Source organism: Parasteatoda tepidariorum, chromosome 6, assembly GCF_043381705.1.
Source record: "Parasteatoda tepidariorum isolate YZ-2023 chromosome 6, CAS_Ptep_4.0, whole genome shotgun sequence".
Lineage (NCBI taxonomy): Eukaryota > Metazoa > Arthropoda > Arachnida > Araneae > Theridiidae > Parasteatoda > Parasteatoda tepidariorum.
This window is the reverse complement of record NC_092209.1, coordinates 18,472,344-18,488,946: the sequence shown is the minus strand read 5'-3', so window position 1 is coordinate 18,488,946 and position 16,603 is coordinate 18,472,344. Positions and strand designations below refer to the sequence as shown.

Genomic DNA, 16,603 nt, shown 5'->3' with positions numbered 1-16,603 from the left:
ATTGTCAACGTACCCAATGCCTTGCACAAGATCGTAGAATGTCTTTCACGCAATACAAATAATTCATTTTCCATTCATGTAAAATTGAAAAAAAAGCCTAGCTTTCAAATCACATTTCATGTATGAGCTTGTGAATTCGAAACGGGAGTATGATGCAGCTTACACCATTATTCCTTCAAACACCATTGTACCAACCCGAAGTTCCGCAGNGCCTTGCACAAGATCGTAGAATGTCTTTCACGCAATACAAATAATTCATTTTCCATTCATGTAAAATTGAAAAAAAAGCCTAGCTTTCAAATCACATTTCATGTATGAGCTTGTGAATCCGAAACGGGAGTATGATGCAGATTACACCATTATTCCTTCAAACACCATTGTAGCAACCCGAAGTTCCGCAGTGAACTGATTGTTAAGACACGGTTCCCAGCAAATCACCGAACACCGAAGTCAAGCATCACTAGCTGCGGTCAGTGTGCGGGTGGGTTGCCAATTGGATCAGTCTGCGTAGGGACCGAGGGTGTGCTGTATTAGTCCTCGTTAAACCGTTATACCTTAAAATGTTCGACTTCTTTAGTCGTGCTATCGAAGCGTGGGTGTTATCCCCTCTGCAAAGGATCCAAAATTGTGATGGCATGTCTTCGGATCATACACAGGGATGTTTCCCAGACAGTCGCCAACAGCCCATTGTGCAGCTCTAGTGCGACGTAAATGAACTACATCTACAACAAGTATCAATCCGAAAATGTTAATATTGATCTTGATTGGCTGTTCAATGTCTATTCAGTCATCAAAAGAATTCACCGAGAATATGGCTGAGCTGCATTCAAATATATCTGCGAAATTATGTACCGGGCAGTTCAGGATTAACAGTTAAAGATGTCCAAGATGAAAACACAATAAATTTGCTTTTCCCAAAAAAATTAGACAACAACCGTTTTGCCAATGGGTAATCTGTGATCGCTTTGCGTCTATCACATTTTTTTTTTTCCTTTTTGATTTGTAATGATCAAATATTAGATTTTCTGAGCAAAAACGTAGAATAGAATATTAATGGAAACATGGAAAAATTTCTCTAAAAAGTGGAATTTTATAAAATACTTGTAATAGATGCTAAAATTATTTCGCTCGAATCTCAATAACTGATTACTGCTGCTAACAATTAGAAGAATGGTTGTTTATTTTTAATTTTTTGTAATTTAATTTTTTGAATGAAAAAACTAAATCTTATCTACTCCTAATTGGATATGAAAGCAAACGTCTTACGCTTAATTTCTGTCTTTAAAATCAAATTCCTATAGATATTTTTAAAATGTACGAGTTCAATGGAAAAAAACGCATCTAAGTTTCAGAAATAAGCCATTAAATATGGCAAGACTAAATTGCTAGATAAAGAGGAAAGAAAATACGTCTTTTAGTAATTTTTATTTGAGAAAAAAAAATCTTATTACCGCTTTCTATTTAATTTGTTAATTTCTGATCAGACTAACGTCCCCGGGCCGATGGATTGTTTTGCGCATTGAATAACTTTAATCTTGCTTTCACATTTCATATATTTAATTAATTTAAGGTCAGATTCACTTAATCTAGATTGCAAGTACGCGCAACGATCAGATCAAATTTATAATCAATGGATACCTTAGAAAATCTTTCCACCACTTTTTATTTATTTTTTAAATTTGAAAAACATTTACTTCTGTACGAATAGTTGTTAAACGCCATGAATTATTTAAAAGCAACACAATTACCAACTGATGCTTTACTTAAATCGTTCAATGCCAAAAACTGGAGATATTCCATTTTTTTAACCAAATATTCAAACTTTTTGCCTCAAAATGTTATGAAACTCTATTACATAAGATATTTTCACCCGCTCATTCGAAAATAAAACAAAAAAACTGATATGTTTCTTTAGAAAAAGAACTTTTTTTGGTCAAAATACATATATTTTACTACGGTTACAGTTAAATATATTTCAAGAGGGAATTTTTTTGCGACATTGGGTTCCTTGAGAAAACACTTCACAGTTTGAACATCCGATTAAACGGCTGAAAAATTTAAAAAATTAATCCCCCCCCTCTTCTTTTTAGCAAACTGTACATTAAAATGCATAGGAATAATTTAATACTTCTCAAAAAATGTCAAAAATTGAAATATTTCTGAAAAAAAAAATTTGAAAATTGATAATGTCCTCCAATTTTTACACCGTGTATAATTTGCATAAAGAAGACAATTGAACTAAAACTGTTACCACTTTATAAAATAATTAAAAGAGTATTTTAAATTTCCAAATTTCATTTACAGTGTCAGGTTAAACCAACCAAATTTGTACATACTTTTAATCATGATTTATTAATATGTTACCACATTGTTGCATCATTCAAAATGTTTTATTCACTGTATATTAATTTGATGATGAATGGAGCAGGGGCCGCTGCGCGGCCTAGGCACTCAGTTTTGTTTAAATAAAGAAAGAAAGAAAAAATTCAGTGGGAGACCAAGAACAGAACAAAAGTTTCATAAAGTATTTGCCAGCTAAAACCAATTCCAGCAAATATAATGAATTTAAAAGTAGTGTTCTTGTTATATAGTAATAAGTCCGCCCTTTTGAAAGGAAGACTTGGCAGTAACGAGTCAAAAGAGTCTGGAATGTTCTCTGAGAATTCTTTAAAACCGAATTTAGGCATTTCTGCCATGTAGAAATTGTTATTACGGAAAAGAAATAAACTTTGATCATGTTAGCTGCATTAAATTGTCAGCTACAAAATTTATAATTCGATGTTTACAGGTCCAAATTCGACCTTTTATTTCAAGCCATGGCCTAGAAGTAGTTTTGATGTGGCAGCTAAATTTTTAAAAATATAGGTACATTAAAGTATTCATAATTATCAAACTCAATATTAAATTCGTTGTTGAAATTGCAACTTAAAAATTTGGTGGCTCAAAGATCCTTGAAAATTATCGAATTTAGAATAAAGGTCACGAAAATTTTCGTGGCTTGTAAACACCCTGTAAAACTCTATTTTTCCAACGTGATTGTCACTGATTGTTTATTTCGACGAGATTCCTGAAAAGCAATTCCTAAAATAATTGTGATACCGGTTTTTTTATACAATCCTTCCTCGAAATTTTATTTATTTCTGTAATGACTTCTGTAATGAATTTATTTTTACTTATTCATATATTTTTTGAATGAAAAAACTAATCCGCATCTATTCCTGTTTGGATACGAAAGCCAGAGTCTAACGACTAATTTCCGTCCTTAAAATCACATTTGAGTTTAGGCATTTTTAAAATGTACGAGTTAAATGAAGAATAAATGCATACAAGAAATAATACATTTAATATGGCAAGACCAAATTCATAGGTAAAGAGAAAAGAAAATTCTTCTTTTAATTGTTTTTATTTGAGGAAAGTAAAATTTTACTCCATTTAATTTGTTAATTTTCGTTCAAATTACATCCCCGAGGCCGATGGATTGGTTTACGCAAAGAATAACTTTAATCTTGGTACCACTTCATATTTATTTCATTAATTTAACGTCAGATTTACTTATCCTAGATTGCAAAGACAGGCAACGATCAAATAACAATTAAAATCAATGGATACCTTAGAAAATCTATCCACCACTTTTTATTTATTTTTTAAATTTGGGAAAACAATTACTTCTGTGTGAATAGTTATTCAAAGCAATGTATTATTTAGAGGCAACATGATTACTAAGTGATGCTTTGTGTATGACGTTTATAACAATGCCATAAAACTGCCAACATTCCATTTTTTATGCAATTATTCAACCTTTTTCCCTCAAATTCATTTCTCTTTCCCCCTCAAATTTTCATAATGTTGTGAAACTCTATTCCATAAGATATTTTTACATGCGCATTCGAAAACAATAAAAAAAATATATGTTTCCTTATAAAAAGAGGTTTTTTTTTTTTGGTCAAAATAAATATAACATTACAGTTAAACATATTTCAAGCGGGCATTTTTTTTTTGCGACATTTGCCTCCTTGAGAAAAAACTTTACAGTTTGACCATCTGATTAAATGGCTCAAAAATTTTAAAAAATGATCCCCCTTCTTTTTTTTACCATTTTTTTAGCAAGTTATACATTAAAATGTATAAGAACCATTTAATACTTCTCAAGAAATATCCAAAGTTAAAATATTTCTTAAAGCATAATTTCTTAAATAAAAATAAAAATTCCTTAAAAAATAATATCCTCCAGTTTTTACAAAGTATGTAATTTTCAGAAAGAAGTCATTTGAGATAACAATTTGTACCACTTTATAAAATGAATTTATATGTATAAGAAATTGTGCAAAATTTGTAGATAACAGCTATCCAATCTATCTCAAAATGAATTAAAAATGTATTTGCTAGCTGAAAATAACGCGAGCAAATACGGTGATTATAAAAAATGAATTTTTGTACATAGTACAAATTCCACTGTTCCAGAGAAGATTTGTCAGTCAAAAAAAACTCTGGAAATGTTCCTTTCTGTGCGTTCTTTAAAACCAAATTTTAACATTTCTGCCATATAAAAAGTGTTATGGAAAAAAATAACAATAAATATATTTGAGTAATAAATGAACTTTTATCATGTTAGCTACATTAAATTATTGATAATTTATAATTCGATGTCTACAGATCCAAATTCGACCTGATATTATTTAAAGGCTCAAATACGGCCTAGAAATAGTTTAAATGTGGCAGCTAAATTTTGAAAAACATATGTACTTTGAAATATTCATAATTGTTAAAAATATTTTTTATTTCGTCGATATCATAGTGAGAAAAGTTTTCGAAGATGATTTTATAAAATTAAATTCAAAGTTATGTTTAAGAAATTTTCAGAAAAGTACGTGACCATTCTTAAATTTTTCTAGTTTGTGAGTATACAGTATTTGATGAAGTATTATAATGAATATGTTACTGTGAATGACCGAAATTGGTGGTTGTTGACTTTCACCTGTGAATGTTAACAATCACATAGTTGCTTTGGCAAACGTCCGAAATATGTACTAGTTAAGTGCCACTGCCCGGCATACAATTGCCCGGTATATCCTACACTGATTTTTTTTAAGGTTCATCACCACTACCCGGTGTACATTTGCCCGGTACTCCAGACACTGATATTTCACTTAATCTATCCTCAGAAGACTTTAAAATATCGAACAAATATAATTAATATGTTTCTTTAGAGAAAGTGCTTATTTTGGTCAGTATAAGTGTATTTTGCTACGGTTACTGTAACAAATATTTCAAGAGGGATTTTTTGTGAGATATTACCCTCTCTTTGAGAAAACACTTTACAGTTTTAGCATCCGATAACTGACTAAAAAGTTTAAAACAGTATCCTTTTTTTTTAGTAAACTGTACATTAAAATGCATAAAAATCATTTACTACCTCTCAAGAAATATCAAAAATTCTTCAAAAAGAAATTTTAAATTGATGATGTCCACCAATGTTTACGCAGTGTATAATTTACATACAGAAATCATTTGAAATGAAAACTAATACCACTTTATAAAATAAATTATAAAGTATAAAAATTACAAAATTTGACTAACAATCTGTGTACACCTGTCACTTTTAACCCCTTCCATAATGATTTTTCCCAGTGGTATGAATGTTAAATTTTCTGTGAATATTTATGGTAATTACTGTAAATATCTCTGTTCAAGTTTGTATTTTCTCTAATCATGGTAATATTATTGTAAAGCTACCACAACGACTGCTTATATTCAAAACGTTTTTAACTCATTTTTGTAATTTCATGATGAATGAGATAGGGGCCGCTGCGCGGCCCAGGTGCCCAGTTGTTTTTAAATAAAGTAAAAGTAAAGTATTATTCATTTATTTTTACCTATTCTTTTGTTTTTTTTAATGAAAAAACTAAATCGTATCTATTCCTAGTTAGAAAGGAAAGCAGCCGTCTTACGTTTTATTTCTACTTTAAAATCAAATTTAGGCATTTTTAAAATGCACGATTTCAATAAAGGAAAAAAACGCCTATAAATTACTAATATAATACATTTAATATGTCAGGACGAAATTGATATGCAAAGAAAATATAAATTTTTCATTTGAGGAAAGAAAATTCGAAACAACCACATTGTATTTAATTGTGTTCATTTTTCTCTCTTCAGATTTACATCTCTGGGCCGAGTGACTGGTTTACGCACCGAATAACTTTAATGTTGCTACCACTTTTAATTAAATATATTACTCTAAGGTCAAATATACTTAGATCACAAAAATTTTAACGATTGGTTGACGACCGTAAAACTATTTATCTATCGTGGTGGTCAACTCACATTTTGTTTCAACGAGACTCCTGAAATAATTGTGGTCGAATACAAATACCTATTTATACCAATGCCAAAATCCATCATCTGCTGCAGCAGAAAGCCTCCTCACGGTTTTTTAAAAGTACTCTGTGCAGACTATTTAAAAAGTGAACCAGTTGTGGGGGGCATGAACGAAAATTCTTTCTTAAAAGCAATTGATAGAAATGTATGATATTTCAGAATTGAATATGTAGTGGTCTAAAAGTAAATAAGACAAATCACTCGTATTCATCAATTAGAAAAGTTTTTAGGCATATAATTACTAACACTTTCTTAATTTTCTAGATTTTCTATGAAATGGCTCTTTTGTAAAAGGATTTACCTTCATAGTGGTATGATCGGACTACCTATGAGAAATCGTGTGGAGCCTATCAGTTACAGAAGTGTTACAGAAACTGGTGACATTTCATTTTTTTATGCCAAATATTCATTACTCTTTGTAGATCCTTTCCCTCTAAATTGTCCAAAATGTAAAGAAATTTGATTTCATAAAATATTTTTACACGCAAAATCAAATACAATAAAACAATTTGTATGTTTCCTTAGAAAAAGAGCTTTTTTTGTCAAAGTGATTATATTTTCCTACGGTTACTGTTAAACATATATTAATAGGGTTTTTTTTCTGACGTATTACCCTCTCTTTGAGAGAACTTTCTACAGTTTGAACATCCAATAAATATCTTAAAAAAATTTTAAATAATGATCCCCATCCTTTTTTTTTCTTAGCAAACTGTACATTAAAATGTATAAGAATCATTTAATACTTCTCAAGAAAAATAAAAAATTGAAATATTTGTTTAAAACAAGATTTAAAAATTGATATTGTCCTTCAATTTTAACACCGTTATAATTTGCATGAAGAACAGAGATGCCAACTGCTCCGGACAAGCCAAAATAATTAAAAAAAAACGGTAAATAATTACAAGAAAATTTTGCAAATATTTACCTATCTTTGCTTGCTTTTTACAAGGTATATCATGACATAAGAACTATAAAGTGGTGAATTATATAAGCCTACCAATTATTTAGCAATAGTGGCGGATAAAAATCTACTGAATTGAATTTATTAAACCAAGAATTACAATTGATAAACTACCACTTTAAAATATATATTTGCTGTCCGAAGCAAGTTGGCAACTCTGAAAGAAGTCAATTGAATTAAAACTGCTATCACTAATAATAACTGCTATCACTATAAAATGATTTAAAAAGTATTACTAATTGCAAAATTTCATATTTTCTGAGTGACCTTCGAAATCGAGATATATTTAACGAAGTATTTGCTGGCTAAAAACAATGCGAGCAAATACGATGAATATAGAAGAAGTATTTTTGTAATATAGTAAGAATTCCGCCATTCATGAAAAGACTTGGCAGTAATTAGTCAATAAAATCTGGAAATGCTCCTTTCGGTGACTTCTTTCAAACAAAATTTTCACATTTCTGTCATGTAAAAAGTATTATTATGGAAAAGAAATAACAATGAATATATTTGAGTAATAAATAAACTTTTATCATGTTAGCTACATTAAATTATTTATAACTTGATGTTTACAGATCCAAATTCGACCTGATATTTCAGCGCTCAAGTACGGCCTATAAATAGTTTAAGTGTGGTAGATAAATTTTGAAAAATATATGTACTTTGAAATATTTATAATTGTTAAAAATATTTTTTATTTCGTTGATATCGTGGTGTGAAAACTTCAAAGCTGATTTTATAAAACTAAATTGAAAGTTAACTTTAAGTAATTTTCAGAAAAGTTCGTGACCATTCTTTAATTTTTCTAGTTTGAGAGTATTCTTTAGTAACTAATTCTTTTAATAACTAATTCCTATTCTTCAATATTAAATCCGTTGTAGAAACTGCTACTTAAAAACTTCGTGGCTCAAAAATCCTTGAAAATTATCAAAATTGGAATAAAGGTCAGGAAAATTTCCGTGACTGATAAGCTTCCCGCAGAACAATTTATCCATCATGATGGTCATTCACATTTTGTTTCAACGAGATAAAAGCAATTCCTGAAATAATTGTGCTACCGTTTTTTTAATTCAATCCATCCTTGAAGTTTTATTTATTTCTGTAAAAACTTATTAATTAATTTGTACCTATTCATATATTTTTTGAATGAAAAAACTAAATCGTATCTATTCCTCTTTAGATGCGAAAGCAAGAGTCCAACGATTAATTTCTGTCTTTAAAATAACATTTATGTTTAGGTATTTTTACAATGTACGAGTTCAATAGCAAAAACGCATATAAGTTCCAGAAATAATACATTTAAAATGGAAAGGCCAAATTCACCGGAAAAGAGAAGAGAAAATACTCCTTTTAATAGTTTTTATTTGAGGAAAGTAAAATCTTACTCTATTTAATTTGTTTGTTTTTTTCTGTTCGCGGGCCGACTGATTGGTTTACGCCATGAATAACTTTAATCTTGATTTCACTTTTTATTTATTTCATTAATTTAAGGTCAAATTTACTTGTCCCTGATTACAAATCCAGGCAACGATCAGATCACAATTATAATCAAAGGATACCTTAGAAAATCTTTCCACCACTTTTTTTGTAATTTTTTTAAATTTGGGAAAACATTTACTTCTGTACGAATAGTTGTTTAACGTAATGAATTATTTAAAGTCGACACGATTACCAAGTGATGCTTTGCGTAAATCGTTTATGCCAATGCCAAAAACTGGCGACATTCCATTTCTTTTTTCAAATATTCAACTTTTTCCGTCAAATTAATTTCTCTTTGCAGACCCTTTCCCCCTCAAATTGTCATAATGTTATGAAACTCTATTTCATGATATTTTTACACGCTCATTAGAAAACAATAAAAAAAATTTATATGTTTCCTTACAAAAAGAACTTTTTTTGGTCGAATTAAATATATTTTGTTTCGATTACAGTTAAACATATTTCAAGATACTATTATTTTTTTTTGCGACATTTGACACCTTGAGAAAACACTTTACAGTTTGAACATCCGATTAAATGGCTTAAAATTTTTAAAAATGATCTCCCTCCTTTTTTTCAGAAAACTGTACATTAAAATGTATAACAATCATTTAATGCTTCTCAAGAAATATCCAAAGTTATATCATCTCTTGAAACAAAATTTGAATATTGATAATATCCTCCAGTTTTTACACAGGGTATGCAGAGATGCCAACTGCTCCGGACACGCCAAAATAAATATAAAAAAAACGTTAAATAACTGCAAACTAAATTTTGCAAATATTTGACTTTTTTTTATTGCTTTTAAAAGGTATAGCATGACATAACTAATATAAAGTGGTGAATTATGTAAGCCTGCGAATTATTTAGAAATAGTGGTGGATAAAAATCAACTAAATTGAATTTTTTAAACCAAGAATCACAATTGATAAACTACCACTTTAAAATATTTATTTGCTGTCCGGAGCAAGCTGGCATCTCTGGAATTCGCATAAAGAAATCATTTGAATTTAAAACTTTTACCACTTTATAAAATGAATTAAAAAGTATAAATTATTGCAAAATGGGCGTTCTCTTGGCTTACCCATCGATTTTCACCATTGGATATCGGTGAGTTAGGTTGTGTTATAACCGAGCTCCTGCCACGATGACTTCGATAAGATTTGGCCGCGGAGGGAAGGTTTCCCGACCCTCTCGCGGAAGCGTTCTTGACGATGCGTTTGATCACAATGCCCTTAGAGAAGCGATGAAAGTTGCTGCCCGCAAAAAGGCTTCTTTTTGTAAATACAAAGATGATTTGAAAAGTATGATTTACGATCAAGCGCAATTAACCAACCGAATGAGAAGAAGCTTTGATGAAGGCCAACTGACAAAAGAGAATCTCTACAGAATGATCTACTTAGAAGAAGGACTCAAAGCCCTTGCTAAGCCAAAAGTTCCAGACCCAGTTTTGAAAATTACGGATATCCAGACAACGACTCCGGCTGATTCAACTCCTACAACAGAGGAACTAGAGCCTGCGTTGGAAACTATGGATATACAGACTACAACCCCGGTTGACTCAACTCCTGTAACAGACGAACCAGACTCAATCCCCAACTCTGAGCCTGCTGCACAACAACCTCCTACTGTTGTGAAAGAAAAGAAAAAGAAAAAACGGAGAAAGAACGGTGTCAACTCGGCGACACCAGCCAGTTCTTAACCCGAGTTAGAAAGTGAGCAACCCCACCACGAGAAAGAGATCATCCCCACAACACCGGCGGGACCTGATTTAGAACAGATGGAGCTAGGAGACACTACTGAAGCCCCGGCAACAGTTGAGACCCCAGCTACTTCACCCGTGAAGAAAGATACCCTGCATCCCACCGGCAAGAAAATCAAAGCCCTCGTACGTGGACATAGAATCGACACTGAGATAGTAAATCTCGAAAGAGAACTCTCAGACATTGGTCTTAGACCAATCAGAACAGAGCAGATGAGAAAGAGGCGTGGCCAGGAATACAAGCTCCTCCCACTCTTCCTAGTTATCCTGAGCGATGTTCCCGACCACCGGAAAATCTTTAAACAAGACCGACTGCTGAATACACCCGTCCGGGTGGAAAGGTTTCGTGTCGGCCGCCATGAAATCCAATGCTTCAGTTGCCAAGGATTTGGCCACATCCAGAAAGCCTGCACAGATAAGCAAGCGTGCATGAAATGCGCAGGAGCGCATTGCTCCTACCAGTGCACTAAGCCCCTGAGTGAACCTCCGACTTGTGTGAATTGCAAGGAAGAACACACAGCCTGTTTTTCAGGCGGCCCATCCAGGCCCAGGAGAAAATTCGCACCGAAAAAGAAAGATCATCGGAGTGCCACCGGCTCAGCTACAAGATTCCTGAGAATAGTGAAGGAATTACAAGAACTCTTAAAAGACGAGAAGTTAGTTTCGCTGCTCCAATCCCTTCTCCCAGCTCCCAAGACATAGACCCTGAGATACTCCAACAAAGACGTTCACAGAGTTCCATCTGTGAAATACTCACTCTGAATTTTATGCCATTAGTCACCGTTGCTCTAGGGCAAATTTACAGATTAAGAGGTCAGGTGCCCGCTAACGCGGGCAGGCACCTTAACAAATCCAGATCGTCGTCGTCGTTCTCTTGGCTGAAAGTAACACCTTTTGAGTCATAATATAGTATTTGCTAGCTAAAAACAATGCGAGCAAATACAGTGCGTATGAAAGAAAGTCTATTCTTGAAAGGAAGTCTTGTCAGTCATAAAGAGCTGGAAATGTTCCTTTCTATGCGGTCATTGAAACCAAATTTTAAAATTTCTGCCACGATGAGAGTGTTATTATGGGAAAAAATAACAGTGCATATATTTGATTAATAAGTAAACTTTTATCATGTTAGCTGCATTAAATTATTGAAAATTTATTATGGTAAATGAAATTGAAAGTTAAGTTTAAGAAATTTTCAATAAAGTTCGTGACCATTCTTTAATTTTTCTAGTTTGTGAGTATACAGTATTTGATGAAGTATTATAATGAATATGTTACTGTGACTGACGGAAATTGGTGGTTGCTGACTTCGACGGGTGAATGCTAACGCTCTCATAGTCACTTTGGTAAATACCGATCGGATGAGGTTAAACTGATGTCGTTAAAATAAAGTGTCTATAACCTCAAAAAAGAAAAATATTTTTGTGGATGAGGTAATTCTTTTTAAACTAATTCCTATTCCTCAATACTAGATTCGATGCTAAAATCGCAACTTAAACATTTGATAGCTTAAAAATCATTGAAAATAATCAAATTCGGTATGTAGGTAACGAAAATTTTTGCGGCTGGTAAACACTTCATAAAACTATTTATCTATTGTAGTGGTTTGTTTCGACATGATTCTTGAAATAATTGCGCTACCAGTTTTCTTTCATCCTTCCTTCCAATATACGTTTATTTATGTAATAATTTATTCGTTTGTTCTCTGTTTTCTGATGAAAAACTAAATCATATCTATTCCTAAGTAGATAGGAAAGCAAACATTTTACGTTTAATATCTTCATTAAAATCAAACTTAGGCATTTTTAAAACGATTTTAATAATTAAAAAAAATATACAGGTTCCAAAAATAATACATTTAATATGACAAGACGAAATTGATATATAAAGAGAAAAGAAAAATTTTATTTGAGGTAAAAAAAGGTTACAACAACATTGTATTTAACGGGTTAACGCCTAGCGTCATATATTTAGGACAGTTCCTTTTTTCAAAGACATTCATTGTGGTGGGAAACTTTTTTCAGAATTTTCATTTATCTGGGTGAATTAAAAGATTCTCAGATACCACAATGATTTAGTTATTTCTGACTAGATGCAGAATTAAAAGGAGATCTATCAAAGACTTTTTGAATACCCTAACAGTAGAAAAACCAATTAATTTCGATAATATATTGTACCACCTTTTCCATAAAACCACTTCTTGTATCATTTCAATATATAAAGTCGGGACAAAGCGGATTAATTTGTTAATTTCAGTTCAGATTTACATCACATTGTCGATTGACTGACTTACGCACTGAATAACTTTAATCTTGCTACCACTTTTCATTTATTTCACTACTCTAAGATGCTTAGATCACAAAACGTTTTACGGCCGGTTGACTCCCCGGTTAACTATACATCTGTAGTGATGGTCACTCAACTCACATTTTGTTTCGACGAGATTCCTGAAATAATTGTGGTCAAATACAAATACCTACATATACCAATGCCAAAAACCATCACCTCCTACATCAGAAAGCCTCCACACGGTTTTAATAAATATTTAAAATGTACATCCATTACCAGTTGTGCGCATGAACCCAAATTCTTTTTTGTAAGTAATTGGGAGATATTTATCATATATATTTGAGGACTGACAAGTAAATAAGACAAATCAATCCTATTCGTAAATTAAAATTATTTTTAGGCATATATTTGCTAATTCTTTCTTAATAGTCTACCAGGGGTCTCCAAACTACGGCCCGAGGGCCACATCCGGCCTGCGGACAGATTTTGTCCGGCCCGCGGAGAGCTAGCATACTTGAAAACTCCTTTTAGAGAACATATTTTTTATAGCAAATTAAATTTAGTTTACTGAAGTGTTCTAATTTTATGTTGAATAATTATTAATATGACATCTACATTGATATGGTCATGGGCTAACTACTCATAACATTGTTGTAGGCTTATTGTTATTGTCCTTGTGATAAGTTGGAAAAAGAAACACAGAATTGTAATGAGTAAGGACATGTATAATATGCAGAAAATTTAACTTCAGTATATAATGACTAACAAATTATTGAAATGAATCCAACTAACATTTCATGCATTTTAAATAAAAACATAACTTATAACAAGCATAATGACATATGAAATACTAATGAGATCTATGTAATTGAGATTTTCCACTGACAATAGTTTGTAGTTGTGGACTAATTTTACTTGTACCAATTATTAAAAGAGATTTAAGATGCTCATCAGTTAATTTAGATCTGTAAACATTTTTTTGTGTACTTCATTTTGGAGAAGGTCTTCTCACACAAATAAGTAGTACCAAAAACAGAAAACAGCCCACGAGCAAATTTATGCAAATTATCAAATTGTGTCAGTGGAAGACTCTTATAAAATTCCAACAAATATGAATTTTGATATTTGTTCTTAATTATATCACTGCACTGTAGATCAATCATTTCCATTTGAAGTTCCGGGGCTAGGGTTTCAATGTCAGTATCAAAAGGATTCTGAAAAATCTTAATTTGATTCGCAATGGCATCAAAGTCCGAGGAACGAGTATCAAAATTTATTTTCAAAGCACTCAAAATTTCGATTGCAAAATCGATAGGAAACTCAGTCTCAGTGGTGTGGCTGAATATTTCACATGTTTTAAAATGTGAAAAGCATTTACTTCGTAGTTGTGATTGAAACAGTATAAATTTCTTCCGGAATGATTTGATATTAGTGTATAAATCAGGAAGATGCTGGTTTTCTCCTTGCAATCTCAAATTCAGTTCGTTCACATGTTTTGTCAAATCAACATAAAATGCTAACTTCCACAGCCATGCGTTGTTTTGTAATTCAGTAAGAGGGCGATGCTTTACATTAAAAAAAAAATTCCATCACTGCTCGAAGTTCAAAAAAGTGCTGAAATACTTTTCCACAACTAAGCCAACGTACGGCAGTATGATAAGGTAAGTCATTTTCTCCAATCTCTGCAATAAATTGTCGGTGATTCAGCCCAAAAGATCTGATAAAATTAACAGTTGATATGACTGGTTTCAGAACTTCAGACATATCCAAACATTTTCCGCACAAAGACTGTTGATGAATGATACAATGTAAGACTAATGGTTTTGAACCACCGTCATTTTCTACAGCCTTTGACACAAGAGCGACCACTCCTTTATCTTTCCCACTCATGTTTTTGCCTCCATCAGTTGTAATACATTTCAAGTTTTTCCATCGAAGGTTCTTTTGATTAATGGCCATTTCAACTCCTTTAAAAATATCTGTACCAGTAGTTGTGCCATGAATACTATACATATCAAGAAGTTCTTCATGCACTTCATAGCTTTTATCTACTCCTCGAATATAAATCAACACCTGAGCAGTATCTGACACATCCGTTGACTCATCCAAGGCCAAAGAAAACCACTCAACATGTACATTTTTGTCGAACAGTTGAGAGGATATATTTTCAGCGATGTTTTCTACCCTTCGAGCCACAGTGTTTGCTGACATACTGACAGTTTTTAATAAATTTACCTTTTCAGGGCACATTTCTTCGGCTACTGCAATTATGCATTCTTTGATCATTTCTCCATCGGTGAATGGTTTTCCACGTTTTGCAATTTCAAGAGCCACACGAAAGCTGGCACGAGTTGCAGCCTCTTGTTCAGTTTTGAGTTTTGTAAATGAAGATTGCTGCGATTTCAATCCGCGCTTCATAGCTTCGAATTTTTCTGTCCGCAAACTTCCTGTATATTTTGAGTAATTTTGAAAATGTTTTGTTTCATAATGACGTTTAATGTTATATTCTTTGAGAACGGCTATGCTTTCATTGCAAATCAAACATAGCGCCTTGTTACTGGACTCAATTACGAAATACTGAATGTTCCACTGATCTTTGAATTTTCTGCATTCACTATCAATTTTTCGCTTCTTTTCCATACTACTAAATCACACACAAAAGCAACAATTCAAATCAAAATACTGTTACAAAGATGTCTTAAACTTAAACACGCACAAACACGTTTTAAGGAGGTAAGCACTATTTTATTTCACAACAGTGTCATAGGAACTGACTTGTGGTTGCGCCACTAGCCTTCTTATATATTCCAATTACTGCCATCTAGAAGTGAGTGGAAGACACCAGAACTTTCTCGAACCAACGAGATTATTCTGTACGTGTTATTAGCGCCATCTGTTAGCGGTAGAACGTACTACCTATTTCCGCTTGTGTCCACCAGATGTCGTATCAAGTTACTCCTCATGGCTCGTACTCTACGACTAATCTAGAAATTACAGATAATGACAGGAAAATTAATAATATGCAGTGTTGCCGTTTTGCGGACTTTAGTCCGATTTGCAGCCTTTTTTAAACGCTGCGTACTTTTTCGGACTTTTTTTTTCATCAGTGGACTATTTCACTTTTTACCACCGGCAACAATGATAATATGGTTTTGGCCCTCGGAACGTACTGCAGTAATCAGTATGGCCCTAAGGCTGGAAAGTTTGGAGACCCCTGGTCTAGATTTTCTATTACATGGCTCTTTTGTAAAATGGCTTACCTTCATAGTGGTCTGATCGGATTATTTATAAGAAATCGTGTGGAGTCTTTCAGTTATAGGAGGCTTTACAAAAACTGGTGGTATTCCATTTTTTTATGCCAAATATTTATTACTCTTTGTAGACCCTCTCCCTCTCAAATTGTCATAATGCAGAGATGCCAACTTGCTCCGGAGAGCAAATATATTTTTTAAAGTGATAGTTTATCAATTGTGATTCTTGGTTTAATAAATTCAATTTAGTAGATTTTTATCCATCACTATTTCTAAACAATTCGTAGGCTTGTGTAATTCATCACTTTATAGTATATATCTCATGCTATACCTTTTAAAAAGCAAGCAAAAATAGTCAAATATTTGCAAAATTTACTTTGTAGTTATTTACCGTTTTTTTTAAATTATTTTTGCGTGTCCGGAGCATTTGGCATCTCTGCATAATGTAAAGAAATTTAAATTTACGAGATATTTTTCACGCTAAATCGA

At 32.3% G+C, this 16,603-nt stretch overlaps 1 protein-coding gene across 1 annotated transcript; it reads right to left on the bottom strand.

The window, feature by feature from the left end:
* Positions 1 to 11,386: 11,386 nt before the first annotated feature.
* Positions 11,387 to 15,503, bottom strand: LOC122272839 (general transcription factor II-I repeat domain-containing protein 2-like). Its single transcript, XM_071181729.1, has 2 exons — positions 14,487 to 15,503; positions 11,387 to 11,458 (listed from the first exon to the last, which is right to left on the bottom strand). The coding sequence occupies exons 1-2, from the start codon at positions 15,501 to 15,503 to the stop codon at positions 11,387 to 11,389; spliced, it is 1,089 nt and encodes a 362-aa protein (XP_071037830.1).
* Positions 15,504 to 16,603: the final 1,100 nt, after the last annotated feature.

Bases quoted from the DNA above. Each gene is read 5' to 3' on its own strand.
- LOC122272839 (XM_071181729.1), bottom strand. From the start codon at position 15,503: ATGGAAAAGAAGCGAAAAATTGATAGTGAATGCAGAAAATTCAAAGAT. The intron at 11,459-14,486 runs GTATTTCAGCAC...TGTTACTTTCAG, and splicing joins GTTGGCTTAGTTGTGGAAAA to CCAAGAGAACGACGACGACG.